At 31.5% G+C, this 19613-nt stretch overlaps 1 protein-coding gene across 5 annotated transcripts in view; it reads right to left on the bottom strand.

The window, feature by feature from the left end:
• The window catches only part of LOC149229640 (uncharacterized), a 60926-nt gene extending 41692 nt beyond the window's left edge, over positions 1-19234 (bottom strand). For 2 of the 5 annotated variants that reach the window (XR_016247309.1, XM_089375884.1), the window contains exons 1-2: positions 19082-19215; positions 18819-18959 (exon numbers count right to left, since the gene is read on the bottom strand). Coding sequence is in view for 2 of the 5 variants with exons in the window: in XM_089375884.1 (XP_089232010.1) it covers positions 18819-18959; positions 19082-19145 (205 nt within the window). In the remaining 3 variants the exon portion in view is untranslated. Of the gene's footprint in view, positions 1-18525; positions 18960-19081 lie in introns of those variants that run through there. The other 3 variants (XM_089375882.1, XM_089375883.1, XM_089375881.1) reach the window with 2 other exon arrangements.
• Positions 19235-19613: the final 379 nt, after the last annotated feature.

The raw sequence follows: 19613 nt of genomic DNA, 5'->3' as shown, positions 1-19613 counted from the left end.
TCTGTTTTTATAACTGTTTGATGAAAGCACTAACATAACGAAGATAAGCATATTAAATAAGAAAGACAATACAAACGTTATCAATAAGTTAAAGACAAATATCTAAGTCATAATTTTCCCTAGATTCTTCAACATGGTATCAGAGCTATGGTTCAAAGAGGGCAGGAAGGAGATCAACTATATCATGGAAAAGTTGGTAAAGAAGTGCTCATATTTAGCTAGACTAATCAAGTAATACTTCAAAATAGTATGGAGTAAATTATTCTCTTCCCAAGATCCAAAATATTCAAGAAAAGAAGGATTGTTTTAAGCTCTATCTGAAACATTCCAAGATGAAAACATATGGGTAATAGACAGTGGAGCTTCAAGACATATGACTGAATATCACAAGAACCTCAAGGCCTTGTCTAAACGAAAATCTTCATACTCAATGGAGCTAGGTGACAACAGAAGCTTTCTCGTCAAAGGAATTGGATCAACATCAATTATGTTGGAAGGTGGAGGTAACATTCATCTCAACAACATATTATATGTTCCAGGTTTGTACAAAAATCTAATTTCAGTTTCATCTCTAGAAGAAAAGGGGGGTAGTGTTGCTTTTATTGATGGTAAAGCAGTAGTTTGGGCCAAATATTTAAGCATTGAAAAATCTAGAGTCAGTGGAGTTAGAGAAGGCAGACTATACAGACTCGCATCTCCTCAAAATCAATCACTTGTCCACATTGAGATAAGCCCATGTGAATTATGGCATAGAATATTGGGCCATATTTATTAAAAAAGTATACAAACCCTAAATTCCATTGTAAATGGAATTCCAAATATGAAAGAAGAACATGAAGGAGTCTGCAAAGGTTGTGCCTTGGGAAAGAGTACAAAGAAACCATTTGCTAACAGCACACCTAGAGCCCAAGAGATTCTGGATCTCATTCACTCTGATGTATGTGGGCCTATGTCCAAATCTCTTGGAGGTCATCTAAACTATGTTACATTAATCAATAATCATTCAAGAAAAACTTGGTTTTATCTACTGAAGACAAATGATGAAGTTTTCACAAAATTTCAAGAATTTAAGAAAGAGGTAGAAAATCTTACTGAAAGAAAGATAAAGATCCTGAGATCATGTTGTCACCTTTTGAAAACAAAGTTCTAGTTGTAAAAAGAATACCAAAGAACAGAGAAGTTTGCAGCCATATTCCAAGCCACATATGCTCTCAAAGCTAAATCATACTCTCTCTAATGGATAGTGCTCAGAATAAGCATTCCAACGATAGGTGGAAGTCCAAAAGTGGACTATTGGATCAGAAGTTAGTGAAGATTGAAGATACCCTGGGAAAGCTAGAAAACAAAGAAAAAATGGCTAAGGGTTGCAAATCACAATCGGGGCTTTTCTGAAGCAACGGTAGGGGAAAACAATGAAATCTGCTATCAGCCGATCACCGATATCACACATCGCAAATCGGAGGGTCCGGGGCACAGTCTATCGGCTTATCAGCGGTTGGAGGTCCCGCATGTTGGACTTCACGCAAGATCGATAATCCTACAAATCAGCAATCCAGCAGATTAGGGTCTTTCAAAGAAGCAAATAGAGGAGGATAGACGTCTCACCAACCGTTAAAAACAAATAACTATTTTTTTAAAATTTTTTCATCTTCGCTTGGAATTTGATGTCCCACAAGATGTGTTTTAGATATTTTTGTTGAAATTAAAAGTCACAATTGAAGATATCTATTAATATGAAATATTGAGGAAGGTAGAGGATCAAAGTGTAGGGTAATGTTGTTAAAATGATTAGGTAGTTTGGATTATTATAGTTTTTAGATTAAAGTAAATTGTTTTTATTTTATTAGTACTATTACATTAATAAATTAATATGGTTAATTCATATATATAAAAAAAAATTATTGAGGTTATAAATTTGTCCAGAATTTTTTGTTGTTGTTGGAATTTAGCAAATATTTTTTTTTTTTTTTTAAATATGATTATAAGAGCGTTTGAATTGTTTTTTATGGTGGAAATGGAATAGGAGTGTTTGAATTGTGTTTTTATGTTGGAAATAGATTCAGAACCATAAAAAATCTCCCAGGCACCAAAATGCTGAAGTTTGACAATTGTAATCTAGATTTCCAAAAATTTTGGTTAGATTTTAGCAAAAATCATACTAGAATTTCCACTATTTTATGGGCGAATTAGTAGCCTCAGTAACTATATATATATATAGTTTTCAAATTTTTAATGTATGAAACTTAAGTCTCAATTTTTTATCCAACTTTAAGCACAAACCAAGCTACCAATTACTTAGTTGTCTCACACTACAACTACAAACACTAATATATAATGCATAGTGTTATGAGGATTCAACAAAACAATTTTAGGAAAAACAAAATCTTTTGTTGTCTAAAGTACATTTTTGAATGTATAAATGGATTCAAAACCCTGAAAAACCCCTAAGACACATGAATTATACAGATTTTACAACTTAAACTCAAGTTTTTAAAAATTTATACTAGATTTTAGTTCAAACTAACTAGAAAAAATATCATTAAAAAATCATTTCATCTGTAAATTAGACTATGCCATATATAATCTAAAACACCTTCAATCAAGATATGACTATAACGACTATAACGATCCATTTTCATACACAAAGTAAACAACACTTTGGAACAAGTCTATTTTTGATATTATAGTTCAGAATTAAAATAAAAACAATGTGTAAAATTTCAGACCAAAATATTTTCCCTAACGACCAACAACGCTTTCTTGCAACAATTAAAAATAAAATACCACTGTAGGTTAATGGCTATAGGCTTCCAGCAAAGTAGGTGGCATATACGATGGGCATAACATGCTAGCCCACATGGTCACATGCACGATCTCCAAAAACCCTTTCTCTAATGCTCCATGTGAAACAGACTAAATTCTGATTGGTGGGAAGCAAAACAACATGAACCCATGTGACCGTTTCTCACGTAGACTAAACTCTGATGGGTGGGAAGCAAAACAACTTGAGCCCATGTGACCGTATCTTAGCGTGAGCCCATGTAAGCTCGGGTGTACATGCATGATGTGAGATAAAGCATAACAGCTTGAGCCCATGTGACTGTATCTCAGCACAAGCCTAGGTGTACACATGGTGTGAGATTAAATATACAAGAAATAAATTTATACTTGAAAAAATTTCGACTACAATTTTTTATCTAAATATAATAAGAGTAAAAAATTAAAAATTAAAAATTACTTTATTTTACCAATATCTACTATATAACCTATTCCATATTATTGAATACACCAAAAGTCATAGATTTCACAAATTTCATTAAAACCTTGCTAACGAATTTGTTTTACAGATTTTTATTGCATAAAAAATCAACCAATGTTATCATTTATGAGCGGTAACCTTATGCCATTTCCTGAATACAGAAGAGTTTCTGAAGGATAAATGGTTCGCACGGGTAAATGAAAATTTATAATTTTGTTTTGAAATTTGCACTCGACTTGCTATATTAACCCGTGAACCCAAACCCCAAATCTCACAAATCATATACAGTTTCATCAACAGATTCATCAACAGTTTCCTTAATTGCTATCCTCGCACTTTTACAAAGTTTGTCATACCATGGATTGGTTTTGCTATTTATTTTATTATTTGAAACTTCAATTGAGAACTTGTTAATAGAACATGAGAGGGTTGTAGTAAAATTATGATAGAGGTCTTCTATGTTGTCTATACTAGATAAAGGAAGCAAATTAGTTTTAAATTCATTTAGAAAGAGATCATTTTTATTTCTATCAAATATTAATTTCTTTTGGCTGTAAGTATTATTTTTTGTGGGAACTCTATGCATGACAAAATTGAGAGTTATAAGTAAAGGCCTATGATCAAAGTCAGGTTCGTGGTCGTTTAAGATATCAAAATTTATTATTTCGTTGTATAATGGGAGATCGGAAATAACGTAGTCTACGACGCTGTTACCAAGCCCATGGATGCAGGTCATCTTGCTGGAATTGGGCCACTTCTTTATACCGTTGCAAATTATGAGATCCTGAGCACTACAGAGCTTGACTAGCTCCAACCCATACAAATTTTTCCCGAGGTTTTCCGAGAGTAGGGTCTTCATCTAACCAAAGAGGATTAGGGTTGGAATGATTGCTTAGAATAATAGCTTGGTTGTTTGAAGTTCGAGCATTAAAGTCACCTATTAAAAGGATATTACAGTCATTCCTTAGGCTAGAAATATCATTCTATAAACCATTGTAAGGGTTAGTTTTATCTAGATTCTTCTTCTTATAGAAGTTAGAATTGATGGGGGGGGAATAACATATTGCTATGTAGAACAATGTAAACTTTGAAACGGGAACTGATACTGTTACCCGTTTCGTAGAGATAGCAAAAAATTGACCCGATTTTGAAAAGGGGCGATGCAGAACACACATATTTTTTTTAGAGCATAGTTTTTGGCACTTTAAATAACCGATACGATTACTCGTTTCGTAGGGGTAGTAAAAACGTGACTCGATTTTCAAAAGTGGTTAAATAGAATACACTTCTTTTTGTTGGGAGCATATTTTTGACATTTTAAATTTTCTTATATATCAAATATAAATATTTGTTTTTAAATATTAGTGATTTTCATGCTGATTTTGAAATGTGTAGATGCAACGTGTTGATGCAGCATACCTTTTTTTTAGAGGACTTATTTTTCACACTTTAAAATTTATTATCTCCAATTCTTTTTTTAAATTATGATTACTTAACCAATTTTCAAGTTGTTTTATTTTTATTTTTTTAATAAATATAAAAATATATATATAAAAAAGACAAACGAAAAAAATAAAAAAAGTTAAAAAAAAAATATCTCATAAACCATAAAATAATTTGGAAAAAAGAAAAACAAAATTAGATATATATCTATATATATATATATATATATATAAAGTTAAGTAACTAAAAATAGAAAAAATAAAAAAACATTAAAAAAAACTAGGAAAAATAAATAAAATAATTTAAAAACAAACTAGATTAAAAAAAATTAGAGAATTAACCCCCAAAAAAAAATTAAAAACTAGCAAATTTAATAGTAAAAACATTTAAAATAAAAAATAAAAAAACAAAAATAAACTGAAATTACTAGAAAAAAAAACTAAAAAAATATGAAAATTTTAAAAATATATGCCTTTTTAAATTAAAAAAATAAAAATAAAAAAAAATAATAATTGTTTTTTTATAAAAATTTCATTGTTAATTTAAAAATAAAAAATAAAAAAACAAAAATAAACTGAAATTACTAGAAAAAAAACTAAAAAAATATGAAAATTTAAAAAATATATGCCTTTTAAAAAAAAAAAAAAAAAATTGTTTTTTTTATAAAAATTTCATTGTTAATTTAAAAACAAACGAATAAAAACATTAAATTTTTTTTTTTTTTTTTAAACAAATTTCTATGTTTTTTTATTAAAAAAAAAAAATATTAAAAAATTTTCAATTTTTTATTTTTTATTTTTAAATTTAAAATTTTTATTTTTAAAATTTTGTTTTTATATTTAAAAAAAAAAAAAAAAAAATTTAACCAGCCCCCACCGGGCGGCAAGCGGCCGATTGCCGGAATCGGCCAGCCACCCGCCCGCCGCCTGGCGGGGTGCGGCCTTGGGCGATAAATAAGAAAAAAGTTATTTTATTATGTAAAATGTATAAAATTTAAAGAATCGCCACTCGTGTTTTATATAATAATCAAATTTATTGAAAATAAAGTTAATTTATTTTGTAAATTATATAAAACTTTTGTTATGTAATAAAATAAAATTAGTTGTAATACCATAATGTTACACACATGTGGTATTTATACTATTGCTTTAACCCCATATAATAGAAAAGTTATTGCATTATATACAATGTATAAACTTTAGTTTAGGTAATAAAAAAGGTTAAATGTAAGACAATAATGTTATTTGAAGGTATAGCTTAACACCACAAGATATAGGGGTGTTAATATTATAGTGGGTGTTAATACAATATGAGATAAGTGTGCTAACATATCGCATTATTATACATTTACTTATTTTCATTAACATTTAATTAGTGAAAATAAAACTTATTTATTTTGTAAATTGTATAAAGCTTTTGTTATGTAATAAAATAAATTAACTGTAAAACCATAATATTATTGAAATGTAATATTTATATTATCATTTTAACACCACATAATATAACTGATATTAATATCTTACTCTAACAAAGTAACACTAATACCACCATTTTAACAAAGTAATATTAATATCACCACTTTAACATTAAGTGATATTAAATCAACTTAACCAAATGTAATATTTATACAATCACTTTAACAACACATAATACAACTAATATTAATACCCTATTTTAACAAAGTAATATTAATACCACTATTTTAACAAAGTAATATTAATATCACCACTTTAACATTAAATGATATTATATCAACTTAACCGTATATGATATAAAGTATTATAATTTGTGATTCTAAAATAAATTGACGTTTTTTTTTTAGTAAGTTTTGGTAGGATTACATTTTTAACCTGTTGAATATATTATCTCAATCTTAGTGGGGAAATGAATTAGTGAGAATACAATATAACTAAATTCTTACCAAAAATATTAATTTTTAATATAATTAATTAATTTTTACATAAAACTTAAATACAAATAACAATTCTACATATTATATTTGCTTTTATTTTGAAAAAAACCAGTCAATACCTTTTTCCCATCTAGATGTAACTGGAATTCAAGTTCGTCCCAGAAAACCTCGATCATGCTGACACAAAGTATGGAGCTGCTCTCCAGAAGGATATAATTTGTAGATTTTATTGTTTCAAAAAGCTTTTATATAAGCCCTTGCATTAAGCAAGCTCCCCATATATCCCCAGTTTCCTTACTAACGCAAATCCCTCTCTGGAATTAGAAATTATGTATTGTTTTGTGTGGAAATGATGCAACACCATCAGGATCAGCAGAATGAGCATTGGATGCATAGAATTTCCCAGAATATATCTTTCTTTATCATGAAGCCAAGCACACCATGTTTATATTAGAAAAATTGTCTTCTTTGTTGGTGGTGGCGGCCTTGGATTCTTGAGTCCTTAGTATTAGAACACTTGCTGATGCAATTCCTACATATTTTAGCTACTGGAGAAAGTGAAAAAACTTGCGGATTATGTCCTAAACCTGCTTTAGAGTGGCATAGAAAAGAGCTTTATTCATTTTGATCCGGTGAAAATCAGGGCTCAAATATTTCTTGGTGCTTATTTAGCCCCACGTCCTCAACATAGCGTGGGAGGTCAACACGAGCTGCCTTAAACCAAATACCTTGACAAGAAAGTTTGGCAAATATGGAAAACAGAATTCCATTTTGTTCGGGGAAGAAATTCACAAACATATTACTTTTGAGCATCGCATCTTGAAAACTGACAAATAATCCAGATGCCATTATGAATCAGGGTGTTAAAGGCATCACTTTTGGAATGGCTACATCTTACTAGTAGGGTTAGGGTTCTGTGATAACTCAATGGAAATTGGACGAGTATAGTGCCATGGAAGAAACCTCAGCTTTGTTGAACCAGTAGAGCAAACCCAATTTTTCAATACTAAATTTATACTATGACTACATGAAATTGAATCAATGGCTACCCAATTTTTCAAAACTAAATTTATAGTATGACTGCATGAAATTAAATCAGTGGCTATAGGAAGGCCAAGGGCCCTTTTACTATTGCTACTGCTTAACCATTTTGCTTAAACTCAACATGATGTGATATATACTGAAAATTGAGATACATAAGTAATTGACCTCAATGTAAACATGCCAAGATATCAACACCCCAATTCTCTCACATAGGCTTTAGGTTTCTTTGCAACACACATACAAACTTGTGCCCTGTTGTAGCCTCGTTTTGGAGCCTCCCTTCCAACCTTCACAGCAGCTTGCCTTGCTTCGTCAAGTTCGCATGTTTCAGTGTCTTTCTTGCACAAATATATCCTGTAGGTCACAGCTTGATCCATTCCCCTCACAGGTTGTTCGCCTGGACTTGGTCCAGCTACCGCCTGAGTAACTTCCCGTTGAAAATTGCACATTTCTAGAGGGCAACCAGCCTTCCCTCCAGAAATTGCGCAATCCTCTCTAGCAGGTCCAAGATTGTGTAATCCTTCCTACCAACACTCCCAGCAAGATTTGCACAAATTTCCCTAGCAAGGCTGCTTAACCCAGAATTTGCACAAATCTGGGCAGCAGTCAGCTGCTCTGCCCTCCCACCCAGAAATGCGCATTTTTCTCCAGGAATCGAGCAATCTCTTGCATGTGCATTTGCTTTGACCGGTTCGCTCTGGGGCTGAGCAAAACAAACTTGCATGCATGGGCTGCTTCTCCCAAGGTAGCATGGAAATGCATCCTTTATTTCAGGGACTTTTGTTTAACTGTTGGAGGTTACATGCAAGGAGCAATTCCGAAACCTCCCACCAAGTATCGGTCTGCCTAGATTAAAGGCTTATCATAATTACATTTAAAATAAAATAAAATAAAATAAAAAGGTTGGGTGTTAAAGAGTTGAATATTTTATTTATATTCTAATACTGTAGGTAATCCCTCAAATCCATTTCATTAGAGGATGAATATGATAATTAGAGAGATAAATGATATTGGTAAAATAGGCAACCAAGTTAAACCCCTTTGTTTATATTTGGTAGGAGAGAAGAGGAGTAACAAAAACCTTCACAAACATTTTGTACATTTATTTTGATATCAATAAAATAGCTAAACATATGCTTTTAAACACTTTAAAAAACTATTAATTTTTTTTTACGAAAAATACAATAATTATCCTAAATTCCTATAATCACAATTTATTATTATATTTTTAGAAATAATAATATTATTATTATTATTATAATTATTATTATTATTAAAAATATCTCAACTTTATTTTATGTAATAAAAAAAAGTTAAATGTAAAAAATGATGTTATTGGAAAGTGTTGTGTTAATACCACTTAACACTATTGAAGATATAAGTGGCATTAATATCACAACTTTAATCCACATTATATAAGCCAGTGGTGCTAAAATATTGTTTTAATATACAATTATTTAATCAAATTTATTGAAAATAAACTTTATTTATTTTGTAAATTGTATAAAACTTTTGTTATGTCATAGAATAAAATTAGTTGTAATACCATAATGTTACACAAATGTAATATTTTACTACCGTTTTAATACCATGTAATACAAGAATATAAGGCCGCATAGATTTAGCTACAAATAAATTGCTATGATGTAATTAGTTTTGGTTAAATGTAATTTGTCTACGTATTGTTGTTGTCATATTGTTTTTTCTCCAAGATGCTATGTAACAAATTTTCTTTTTCTTTAATTGTGTCATCTAAGGAGCCAATTGGTTTAAGAAATTTAGTGATTTTCTTGGGTGGCATTGGGAAAAGTACAATGTGAACTTTTTATCTTTTTAGAACTTTTCGTATAGTAGTGTTCACGTATTTTTGTAAGCTCTATAGCAAGACAGTTCATAATTGCATTATCTTTGACAAGACAGAGATACTAAGAATTCTAAGAATTATCTAACACTATATGAGATAAGTAATGCTAACATATGGTATTATTATACATTTATTTGTTTTCGTTAACATCTAATTAATGAAAATAAAACTTATTTATTTTGTAAATTGTATAAAGCTTTTGTTATGTCATAAAATAAATTAATTGTAAAATCATAATATTATTCAAATACAATATTTATACTATCATTTTAACAAGATATAATACAACTAATATTATTACCTCACTTTAACAAAGTAATATTAATACCACCATTTTAACAAAGTAATATTAATATCACCACTTTGACATTAAGTGATATTAAATCGACTTAACCAAATGTAATATTTATACTATTTACATAATACTACTAATATTAATACCTCACTTTAACAAAATAATATTAATACCACCATTTTAACAAAGTAATATTAATATCACCACTTTAACATTGAATGATATTATAGCAACTCAGAGATTCAACGTTGCAGAAACTCGCTACGAAACACAGCAGCTTCCGCCATCACGATCTCCACCTCTACTTCTTTAAATCTTTGCATCAACTAGCAGGTAGTTTTCAGGAGCAATGACGTGGCAAGAATTTGCGCAACGAATACAATCGAAGTCCTCGGTGATTTAGTTCAGCTTCAATATTATATAATAAAAACAAATTTGATATAATTTAGAGGAAAGATAAAAACACACTTTTAAATAATTTGATTCGCTAGATGGGAATTATTTATAGGATGCTCTGCCCAATGATTTAATTGTAAAAATATACACATTCTATTTCTTTGAATTTGAATTTAAACTTATAACTTTCCCATATATTTAACCCTAAAACATACTTAAATATTAACACATTTTTATATATAGTATTAAAATGTGGAATATTAATATTATATTTTTATTAATTAAAGTAATATTATGATTTTTATTATTAAAAATATTTTTTAATCATAATTAATTATTTAATATTTAAAATTATAATGTAATTTTTTAAATTTATTATTATTAATGGATAATTAAAATATAATATAATTATAAAAACATAATAAATTTAATTTAATAATAATAATAGTAAATGCTTATTTTCTTTTTAAAATTTATTATAAAATAAAATAAAAAAATTTTATGTAATTTTCAGTCATATTTTCATGTAGATTTTATATTTCTTAAATTGTAAGTTTAAACTTTTTAATATGAGAAAAATTCATTTTGAATAATAAAAAATCACAATTACGGAAAAAAATGTTAAAATAAATTTCCAAAAAATAAAAAAAAACATAACTTTATTAATAAATTAGAATAAATTTCCAAAAAAATAAAAAAGCATAGCCTTATTAATAAATTAGAATAAAATATTTAAATTGAAGAAGATCGGAATAAAGCTTGTGGTCACCCTGTCTCCCCTTACGGCACAGCGTTGAACCTGCAAGTTACATTCTCACAATGCTATGAACCTAAAAGTTACACATTTATTTGTTAAAGATTCTCTCCCACTTCGCGGTTTGTGATTCTTCCGGAAGGGACAGACGTTTCACCAACCCTTAAAAACGAATAACTGCTTTTTTAGATTTTTTTCGGCTCTGCCTGGAATTTGACGTCCCACAGGTTGTGTTTTAGATATTTTGGTTGAAATTAACTAGCATTTGCACCAGATGTTGCAAAAGAAACGCCGTAAGGCATAAATTGAAGAACACAAATACAACACAAGATTACTTTGATAAATAATAAAAATATATTGACCACTCAAATCAATGCCCCATTAACTGGAACCACTTAGTAGACATATCTATCAACATTAGGATTATACACAATGATCAAGAAATTTCCCATATACAATCAACACCTTCCACAACAACCTTTTGTCACGTCCACATTTTAAAAAATGCCTTGGAACATGATTGGAATCTCCCATATTGTCTTTTTCATTATGCAGATAAATCTTCCCTATTGCTATTTTCATCATGAATATTGTTAGTTCATTGTTGTAAAGTGTTAGTGTGTTAAAATATACAAACAGCACCTTCCACAACAACCTTTTGTCACATCCACATTTTAAAAAATGCCTTGGAACGTGATTGGAATCTCCCATATTGCCTTTTTCAATATGCAGAAAAATCTTCCATATTGCTATTTTCATCATGAATATTGTTAGTTCATTGTTGTAAAGTGTTAGTGTGATAAATTCAATACCATAAGTTCAACAAGCGAAAAACATTCCTCAATTAGCATAATATGTATTTTTCTCTCACCGTGTATTCTTCAGTCATGCATTACAAAACTTCCATCAAAGAGCACAAGTAACAGATTAACTGATTTTTTTCGAGATCATAAACTGGAAAAGCCCTGAAACTTTTTGAGTTCCATACCTAAACCAAAAAAATGAACCACCCTAAGAAACCCTAAACGAAGAAAATGAAAAACCCTAAGAAACTCTAAACCAAGAAACATTTCACGCTGGTCAGCGTTGATGATATATTCATGACTGATCATCTCTGATGGGTGTGCCTTCTGCAGATAAACTGAAACTATCAAGCAATGCATTCCTTCCACTCAAAATAACATGAAAGAAGTCATTAACCTGTTTAGAGAGAGGATCTAACCCCTGGGCAAGCAATTGTGCACTTTGTTGTAATTCCTGTATAGCAATTATGATATGTTCCACTTTCTCTATTCCATCGACAATGTCAGACTACACCCTTATTCATCTATTCTTTTTACCCGGCCTTTGATGATGATAAGCAATGTTGAATTGGAAATGTGTATCACAACATTGCCAAAAGTGGCTCAATATTTGCTAGATGTTTTATAGGTGATAGAGTAAGGCATTGTTTAGTACAAGTTTTAGAGGTGATAGAGCAAGGCACTGTTTGGTATATGTTTTAGAGCTGATAGAGCAAATCACTGTTTGGTAGATGTTTTAGAGGTGATAGAGCAAGGCATTACATATAAGCTACTTTAAGAGGAGTTTTTCAATATGAAATACAGCTCCATTTTGTTATGAAATGCATTGTTAGATGGACATTTAAGATCAACAAGTATACTGTCATTAACTCTTAGGGCTTAGTAAACCAGTACAAAACCATCTTTATGTTTATAGGATTTTCCATGCGTGGAAGAAACCTTAGTCCTTAATGCACTTACTTTTTTTGTTGCTTCTTTCATTGTCTTTGGTGGTATCTTGCTAGAAAATCCTTACATAAATTCCAATATATGTTCTCTAAAACAATATAAAATTCTCTCAAACGCAAGACATGAGCTTGGATACCACTTGGAGCAAAACCACATCACAAAAGACACATTGTACATTGAACACACAAACAATAAGTTCCTTTCTTCCAATTTTTGACATTTTGCATTAAAGTAAACAATATCCAAGCCACTAAGTAGATAACTCTGTTCTTTTTCCTGTCTATGGGTGCACTGAGGCAAAGATTTTTGTTTTCTGAGGAAACTAAAAAAATAACTGTCCATAAATATCTAATTGATAAAGACTATTTAGTAATGATTTTTAACTTATCACAAAAAGCACACTCATTTTTATGCCATCACTAAGAATCGAAGGTATGCTTTTGTATGAAAGTTAGACATGGATGGAAGGAGTTTGACTATATTTTGTGGTTCTAGATGTCTACTAATACGACCTAATTTGACCTTGAATGATGCAAGTTCTGGTTTCTTGAGTTTTTTATAAAGACACTGTTGAATTAAGATTTTGAGCTTTTTCTGATCTTGAGTAGAGTTTAGAGGATGTTTCCTTCATTACCAATACAAGTTTGGATCCATCCCATAACATAGTTGAATTAACCTGAATGGATTTTTCTCCAATATTGTTTTTTCCAAGCCATTATGTTCCTTAGTTAGCTCAAGTCATCTACAGACACAACAAGGACCTTGAAAATCCAGCCATTAATCTGAAAGGATATATGGTAAGACCCTATACTGTCATTATGAATGTATGGGCATTAAAATATAACGAGCAACACTTGAAATGGACGACAGATGGCAATAAATCATTTGTTCTAAATAGGATCATATAGAATGAAAAGGGGCGATTATATTTCTATATTGTGTTTTAACATCCGGAAAATCATGGTTCTTGCAGGTGGGCAATGCACTTACAGACGATTTCCATGATCTTGTAGGGATTTTTGAATTTATGTGGTCTCATGGTTTGATATCAGACAACACCTACCGGTTGCCCAATATTCACTGTGACTTTTCATCTCTTGTGCATCCATCAGCTCTATGTAATATGGTATTAGATCGTGCCGATGTGGAAATGGGGAATATTGATCCATACAGTATCTACACCCGTCCTTGTTTGAATAGTACTGGAACATATAGAAAACAACAGAGAAAAAGATATGTAAGTATATTATATACATTAAGCATTGTATATGCCAGCAGATCAGTTTGAAGGTATGCTTAAAGTCCAATTTCGTATCTTTTGCATTTGGTAGTCTCTTTCCCATTGACATGGTAAACTATAAAATAAAGACCAGAGAAAAAGATGTGTAAGAATATTAGATACATTAAGCACTCTATATGCCAGCTTATCAGTTTGAAGGTATGCTTAAAGTCCAATGCTATATCTTTTGCATTTGGTAGTCTCTTCCCCATTGACATGGTAAACTGTAAAATAAAAACCAGACTAGATGATTAAGGTCATTTTTTCTCAAATTAAACACATTCTTGCGTGCCATTGAGGTCCACAATTTGTTGCATGGTGAATTTAAATGACTGGTATCCATCACCTCTAGATGGGGATAATCATATCAGCTATAAGAGCACTACTGCATTCTCTTTCTCACAGAGGCATTTTGTTGCAGCCATGGAGGCATCTGTTTGTGGAGTATGATCCTTGCACTGAAAAGCATTACGAAATTTATTTCAATCTACCTGAAGTACAAAAGGCTCTTCATGCCAATGTTACAGGAATTCCTTATAACTAGACTACTTGCAGGTCTGTGGTTTTATTATTAAAATGTAATTTTTTTTTATCTGGTGCTGCTTCTTTTGCATTTATAAAGGACCTTCATTCATCAATCTGGTCTGTTTGCTTTATTATGTGATGAAGTTTCTGCTCACTGGGGAGACTCCCCTAGATCTATGTTGCCAATTTACCTAGAGCTCATAAACGTTGGACTATGCATTTGGATGTTCAGGTCACAACTCACCGTGCATATCATTTCTTTTAATCAGAACATGGCACTTAGAACAATGAGAATGTTTCTGATTGGACTTTTGCTATTATCTTCCATCATAAAATCTACTACAGAAAATTCGATATTGTTTTGTTGGTATGCAGTGGAGATACAGATTCACTGATTCCAGTCGTAGAAAAAACAGGGATTCAAGGGCCTTACCCCACGATTTATGATCGACAATCTATTGGATATTGCGAGAAAGATATAGAAGGAGTTGTGCACAGACATGGCCTTTATACATCACGATTTCAGAAAGAGTGTTTTCCTTTATATGGTTGAGTGGTCCAGGAAATATGACACTGTAACAAGTAATTTTTATGGCATATGTTGCTTATGGATTATTGGTTTATTTATTTGTTGCAATTATAGATTTGAAATTCAATTACTTTTTGTAGGTGAGAAGTTTGTGATCTGATTTGGTTACGAACTGAGAATTGTTCTGACCTGATGCATAATTGATCTGGCAATTTCTATCTTCCAAGCACGTGAATTACTGTGGAAAGTCTCCTCTGGACCAGAAAATGTTGTTTGTTGTGGTTGGGAGAAGTGTGTTTGTTGTTAATGGTGAACAATGGTCTTACCAACACCGAATGTTTGTGCCTACCTTTAATATGGAGAAGCTCTCAAAGCTCAAGGTGAATATGGAAAGTAAAGATGGTAGAAATAACTTTCGGGTTAATCTCATTGAAGAAATTTAATGGTTATGGGCATTGCTTTTCTGTTTTATATGCTGTTAATATACTTAATATATAATCCTGTTTGTTTTTATTTTACTTTATTTTTTATCATAGCCACACTAAAATAGTACTACATATTCATGCAAAAGTAAATGCAGCATCTTTGTACAATGCTTCCTTTCTTAGATGCAAGTTGATTTGACTTTCTTGGCTTTAAATATTCTTCATCCGCGTTGTCATCTTCACCATCGACTTCCTTATCCTCATTGTTTTCTTCATCTGAATTTCCTCTAATTCATCTAGCTGGGAAGCTTCTCCAGTAAACCCCTGACACATCAAGTGGAATTAATTTAAAGTCCTAACATAAACTAATGGCAGATGTGCTCCTTTCCTTTTCCCTCGTGTGCACCCCATTTCCCCCAGGAATTGTTCTGCTTCTCTTTGAGTAACTTTGCTCAACTAAGAGTCTATCAAAATGTAGACGTAAACACAAGAAGAAAGACTTCGTTTTATCATGCCACCATTTTCCCACCATCAATTATTAGCATAACAATAAGCTACCTATTTTATACCTCACTTAATTGATTGTGCATCAATGATGGAATATATTATGGCAATATCTTGATTTCTACTCCTTTCTCTTGAAGACATTTCAATCTTGTAGTGCACATATGATGGGAGCGGCGAGCCCATAGTCTTCTTTTACCTACCTCGTGGACTCTATGTTTGTTCCTATTTCACCCATTCATTAGATTTTGCATCACCCATTCTTCACAATTAAGCTAATGAGATTGGTTTTTGACTCTAAAAAAAATTCAACATTCATGTGGAGAATTTCACAATTAGGCGACATCAACTGATGACATTTAGAGAAATCAATAGGCAAGAGACATGACTAACCCGAGATCCCCTGTACCACAAGAGATCACATAGTTGTATTGGTTTCTGCAGTCGACAAATACATATTAGAGACATTCAAAGAAGCACACATTATCAATGAACATACTTCTAAAAAAGCAGATATTGATGGGATTCTTCAAACACCTATCCTTCCTAACTTTTGTAGCTCAAATATGAAAAGTTTAAATTTCAAAGTTTTTTTGAAACACCAATAAAGAAACAAAATTACATAAAAATTTAAGTTCATTTTTCTATGCTACTCTTTCCTATGCTACTGCCTTACAATGTTTCCTTTGCGACATGTGATGCAATTGCTAGTATAATTCCATCGTAACAAATATGAACTCAACATGACACATAAAGAGATAAAACTGAAATAGAGAAAACAACAACATTTCGTCGATTTATCTTAACTAAAACCCAATTCACAACAAAAATTTAATTACACCCTTTATTGAATTAATTTCCAATCTTTATAATCTTTAAATGAAACAGAAAAATCCCATTGCTAAATTTAAATCTTTGAAATACTCATAAAAAAAAAAAAGCATCTATAATATAATTCCAACCCTAGCTAAACCCAATTAACAACAAAGATTTAGCTACACCCTATCTTCAATTCATTTCCAAACTTTATAATCTTTAACGGCAACAGAAAAATGCCATTGTTTAGTTTAACACTTTGAAATACTCATAAAGATGCAAGGATGCCTTCTATAATATAATTCCATGGTAACAATAAGTCTAACAGAATATGGTAGGTAATTAAGCTATAGTAAGTAAATAAGGATATATATTTTCACTCTATTCAGGTTAATTATGGTTGCTAACATAGACATGGGGATAAAATTAGTAAGGGTTGGGAACACCAAAAAATCCTAAAAATCAGAAAAATATCAGGTAAAAATGGACAAACATCGGTAAAATCAAGATACCATCAAAATATCTGTAAAAATCTGAAAACATCAGCTAGGCCAAAAAATCGTGATTTCAAGATAAAATCTAGATGCTTAGAACACTGGTGTTAATTCTAGTTTTACTATCAGTCAACTGGGGTGTCATGGATTATTTTTTGTCCAAATTCTCATTTGTGAGATGATGATGAGATATAATGCCTTGATAAATATTGACTTTAAATCTTGTAAACGTGTAATTGATTTTAAATATACTTGTGAATTCACCTATTACCAACAACAACCATAAAAATTCCAGCACCACTATCAATACCGCTGCCCTGATCAATTCCAGGTTTACTACTAAGACCGATGCCTTTGCATATAAAAATTGGAAGTACAATTTATAAATGTCTGCCCAGCGTAACTCAATCTAACAACTCTTGCTAAGTGGCAATATGAAATTGTTAAAGAAAAATACAATAGGTTGAAAGCACTAATTAGTCCCCCCTCCTCACAAAGAGGGTTAGGCTTTACGTAGAATACAGCACAACTGTTCAACTCGGGAATCCTTTATTAGTTTCATCTATTAATTTTGGAGTTGTAGAGGAACAAATGCATATTTATGCATACAGGACAGCGTCACAAGATGGAACTTGGCACCAATGTACAGAAAATAAACACACTATGGAAATTTGGCCTCGCATCTTTGCCTCATTTTTCACATTGCCAAACTCAGCCATGGTGAACAGAGGAAATACCTATATCATATGAAGATACATGATTTCCACAATCAACAAAAAAATCCTAATAAACATTGTTGTCGAAGAGGCTCATTCAACTCAACCTCTTCTCAAGATAAAGTGTCAACCAGTTGTTCAAGATACTTTCTGCCACGATGTGGAAGATTTGTACATTTTTAAGTGTATGTGAACTCTTTGGGAGACTAGGTCCAGCATTAAGATCCTAAAGCTCTTCCTCCCAAAGAAACCTTTCTCTTTTGATGGTAATGGCTATCACCTGTGATAGCTTTACAGAACTTCAATTGCAAAACTAGAGAGCCACACCAAATGCATGGGCATGTTTGTAACCGGATGACTCTGTCTATCCTAGCTACCCTAGCACTTCTGCGTTAAAATTTTAACGCTCTTCACATTATTCTTCTTTACAATCCTGTAGTTATCATTGTTTTTTTATTTATTGAAACTATTGTATGCAAGGTACAGTTACATTTACGTCTCGCTCTAAACTCAAGACTTAGAAAGACAAACCCCATTGCAATGTTTGTTTCTGTGACTAGAATATTCATTAGCAAGCAAGATCCTCCCCTCAAGAACATACAGATTCATATAGAAATTAATAAGGTGTTCCTCATCGATATCTACGCAAGAAGCTGAACTCTATATACATTATTTATGTTGGCTGCATTTGGGGCCATTGCAGTCAAATAGAAGGGTAGAAAATCATTCGTTTTTCTTCTCTGTATGAAGTAGCGTCTCCAGAATAGAGAAGACAAATAAGGGACCAAACAGGGGAGGCATAGGCGGCTTACTAAAGGCCGCAGCCAGCTGCCCTGAGCTTTGCTTCTCAGATATACTGGCTTCCTTTCCATTCACATGCGGTTCTTTCACATGATATTTTGAACTGGGTTTGAAATACACCTTTGTCGGCTGGTTCTGCTGAACGAGCCATTCTGCAATACAGACATGCAATATGAATGTAGTCAGGTTCCTAAATTTTGGAAGATATTAACTCCACAACTGGGAAATCTAATTTGACATTTTCAAGAACCACAAGGCTTTAATTTCATTGTACCAGCTTTTCTTGGATAGAACTTTTTCAGGATATTCTTACAAAGAAATTCCGCAGTTATCCACATACTCTAGGGCTTCAGTTCAGAACACAAAAATGAGACTTTTCTTTTTTGGTTAACAACCAATGAATATCTCTAATGACCTACAATCCAAGTCTACAAATTGTTTAGTATGTGTTCTTGCTTGCACATTGCACATAGAAATTTTGCCATTAATTCTATCTTATGAAGTTTACAGCATTTGTTTAGGAAAATCCCAATACGTCAGTTTGAACCGATCATGATCCACTGCATAATTCTCACTATATTCGCACTTAGAAATTCAAATACACAAACTAAAACCCCAAGACATATTTGCAAGTTTAGACAGAAGACAGTACCTAGAACAAATTTGGTTTCTCAGGAAAGATATAACCAGGAGCAAAGAACTCTCATACTGTCAAGGAGTGGCAGCTACTCTATAGAGTGGACCTATCAATTAAGATCATGTGTTCTGTCCTTTGAGAACAAATTTGGTTTCTCAGGAAAGATATA

Source organism: Pinus tabuliformis, chromosome J, assembly GCF_031772625.1.
Source record: "Pinus tabuliformis cultivar Carrire ecotype Pingquan chromosome J, CPIR1, whole genome shotgun sequence".
NCBI classification, from domain to species: Eukaryota; Viridiplantae; Streptophyta; class Pinopsida; order Pinales; family Pinaceae; genus Pinus; species Pinus tabuliformis.
The sequence above is the reverse complement of the archived record's forward strand: the minus strand, read 5'-3'. Positions and strand labels throughout refer to the sequence as shown.